Source organism: Camelina sativa, chromosome 11, assembly GCF_000633955.1.
Source record: "Camelina sativa cultivar DH55 chromosome 11, Cs, whole genome shotgun sequence".
NCBI classification, from domain to species: Eukaryota; Viridiplantae; Streptophyta; class Magnoliopsida; order Brassicales; family Brassicaceae; genus Camelina; species Camelina sativa.
In genome coordinates this window covers 35756781-35760387 of record NC_025695.1, presented here as the reverse complement: position 1 = coordinate 35760387, position 3607 = coordinate 35756781, and the positions used below count along the sequence as shown (strand labels likewise).

Genomic DNA, 3607 nt, shown 5'->3' with positions numbered 1-3607 from the left:
TTTTAGATGTGTACCAGGAGATAAATGTATTACTAGACTATACATATACCACAAGGGTTAAAACCTTGAAAACATTACAAAAATCCTATACTTTGAATACTTATATTAAATACCTGTAAAATTTTATATTTTTCAAATTAATAACAATAATAAAATAACAAATAAATACAATATAAATTTTAAATTTTTAAAATTAAAAATATTGTGCCGCGGCGTACGGCGGGTTAAATCTCAGTTCTTTATAAAGTTATAATGCAACTATTTGGAACTTGTGATGCTATTAAGACGGTCTCAGATTCGATCTGACTAATAAAACGACCGATCTGTTTGGTCTAAGATAAACTTAATTACCAGACCTCGAACCACTTATTTTGCAATTTCATAAACTCATTTGTTAGTTGCAATTAGTTCTACTTCAACTTCTGAGTAATCAGATTCCCCTATTGGCTTCGACAATTTACAACAATTCAAATTACAAAAACCGGGTATAATGAAATCCAACACTTGGAAAACCTCGGTGAGTAACAAATACATTGAGAATATGTGACCAAATCGAATATACTCTTTCGTTTGCTGTCATATAAATTCTATAAGATGAGCTAAAAAAGATAAAGGAATATACTCTTTGAGTTCTTTGTAAAACAAAAACATATGGTGATTGAAGTTATTTTCCATGGAATTGAGTAGAGATATAAATAACACAAAACATTTGTATAACCAAGTAAACTTTAGATCGAAGCCTAGACTAATCTCTGCGGATCCGATCTCTTGGTTTAGATAACACAACACATACACATATTATAACAGAACAAATTGTACCTGAAGACTATGTTTCTCTATCCATCTTCCTAACCTTTTGTGTAGCCAAGTTCAACATCTTTCGATTGTGTAGTTTCTACACCTTCCTTCAAAAGTCCAAACTCTTCTTCTGATAAGCTGTGTTTCACACTGTTCAACGCCTTTGCTGCAGCAATATTAGACTGCTTCTCCAATTCCATAGCCCAACTATAGATTACCATTCCAACAATAGCAACAATCATGCCCGCTACGTTTTTGAAAGTCATTGCAGAATCAAATAGGACCCATCCTAGTGTGAGGATGCACACAGTTTTCATGTGACCTATAACCTGGAAAGAAACCGCTGAAAACCGCCCGATACAAAGGTACTGGCTTATGTTGCAAAAGACAGCTAGAGCACATGAGAGAAGGATGAATAGCTGCAAATGACAGAACATTAGAGACAACAATAACATAACAATACTAGCAGAGACAGAGAGAGAGAGAGAGATGCTTACAAAGCAACCGGAAGACATACTGTAGTTCATAATGAACTTCCCACTAAGGAGATAATCAACCAAAGGACCAACAACAAGGAGGGAAAGAGCTTGAATCGGCGCTGTTTTACTCAATAGCTCAAAAGACCCAATTGAATATTTCTTCTGCAGGGAACCTATTAACTAGCAACAACAAAGAAAAGAAAACACCAAACAAATAGATCAGATCTGATTCCAACCTTCCAAAAACCAATTTCACAAAAAAAAAAAAAAGAAAACTTACAATTTGCTGCAAAGATGAGGAGAAAATAGCAACACAAGCACAAATAAAACCCTTGGCATTAACCTTAACATCAGTCACAGTACAGATACCAACACCTACAACAACAACCACCACAGCTATTTTCACTTCTCTTGAGTATCTCTTGCTGTGTAGTATCCATTCCATGACACATACCACAGGGATCATGCTCAGCTTCGAGATCTATCAACACAAGAACCACCCATTCATTACAAATACTTCAAAATCAAAGCTATTTGGTTCTTTCTATATGCAAATCCAAAAATCCCAAAGCCACTCATCACTGGATTTGGTTCTATATGTAAAAAGATCGTGATCGAGATCGAGATGCAACATCAAAAAGGGGAAGAACCTGGTAAAAGCCAACGGAATTGAGCATGAGACTAAAATTCATAGCAGCAATAGAGACATTAGCAACAATGGAGAACCAAATAAGCTCCCACATAGGTACATGCTTCGATGCAGAGAGTCCAGTAGCGTTCGAGACCATACCGACCAATGCGGTTAAAGCGAAGTGGAATCCGGTGAGAGTCGTAGCTGCAAAAACAAATCATCAGATCTCAAAGCGATTTTGATAAAAACAGGTGAGATCGGAGAAGAAGAAGAAGACGAACCGAAACTAAATGCGAAACCAGAAGAAGACATTAGTTGTTTATTCGCCATGATAATCCCAACGGAGCTTATCACATTCATAGCCCAAGCTCCCATATCGGAGACTGCTGAAGAAGATTTTTTCTCATTCTCCGCCGCCATCTCTGGTCAAACTGTCACCACCACCGCCGCCGCGAGATCTTCCCGGTGATGCGAGAGAGAGAGAGAGAGAGAGAGAGAGAGAGAGAGAGAGAGAGATTCACGCTTTATAGGAGGCTCAACTTCTCAAGATTCTTCTTCTTCTTCTCTCTCTCTCTCTCTGTCTTTGTAGTAGTAGTAGTTTGCACAAATGCTTCTCTTCACGTTAAGAAAATATCTGACAAATCTCAAATCCCAAAATAATAAAAACAGTTTTTTTTAAAAAGGAAGTTGTCAAAGTAGATTTAATATTATTTTACTTTACTCGCATCAAAAACTTCATCATTACTATTTGTTATTATTATATGCTGAAAAATGAAAAAAAGTTAAGAGACGTTAAATAAATAATTATTAAGTAATGTATGTAATCCAAAAGATAAGTAGTATATGTAAAATAAAATTATAGAGTTAATCGAATCATTTTCTTTCTGATAATTGTTTTTTTTCGCCGTAAGGTTTTCTTTTACTTATTTTCGAAATTAAATTCAATAGCTAATATAAATTAAAATTATGACTTAGTTTAATTAGTTATTTAAAAAATAAAAAATATCATAAAATAGAACTAAAACAAATTTTATATTTGCTAAAAACACATCCAGTATTAGACAAATAACTCTTTAATTTTGGATTGAATTGACCCGATCAGTCCCAACCTTATTAGTCACACTATTAACAATTGACTTTTAAAAAAAAAAGATTTATCTTCAATACAGTTTATAGTTAACATAAACGTACGTAAATAGTTAATGAAACAATAATATAATAAATATCTGAGATGATCTTACATTTTTAAAATATATGTATATATGGCGAAACTAATGTAAAGAGATTCTCAAATGTATAAATCATTAGCCTGTGGAATGTATATTATATGGTTTACATATCTTAATACAGTCATTTTAAATTTCCGTATAAATTATATAACTAGTTTTGAAGTAAACCAACTATGTAAGAGTTTTTCTTCTTTCATAAATAATTTGATTAAAACTGTTCTATGTTTTTGTGAAATCCATCTTTTTACAAAGCATGGTTTCTAATGAAAGTCGGATTAATTAATATGTTTATAATTTATTTTGTATAAAAAAATATGTTGACCGGAAAATGACACAAATAGAGTAGTGCTTGTTGACCGGCAACTTAGGCAGATTGAGAGGCGGAGGGAGAGAACCTCTTTTCATGGTGCCGTTATTTTTGCATTACGCAAAGTCAAAGTGTCTTGGTAACTTTTCGTTTAAGCAGCCAA

General features: G+C 33.6%; 1 protein-coding gene across 1 annotated transcript; it reads right to left on the bottom strand.

Annotated features, from left to right (window-relative positions):
- Positions 605-2551, bottom strand: LOC104725239 (UDP-galactose transporter 2-like). The gene is made up of 5 exons (XM_010443865.2): positions 2190-2551; positions 1928-2112; positions 1558-1758; positions 1296-1457; positions 605-1217 (listed from the first exon to the last, which is right to left on the bottom strand). Exons 1-5 carry the CDS (start codon positions 2326-2328, stop codon positions 849-851), a joined length of 1056 nt encoding a protein of 351 aa, XP_010442167.1. The 5' UTR covers positions 2329-2551; the 3' UTR covers positions 605-848.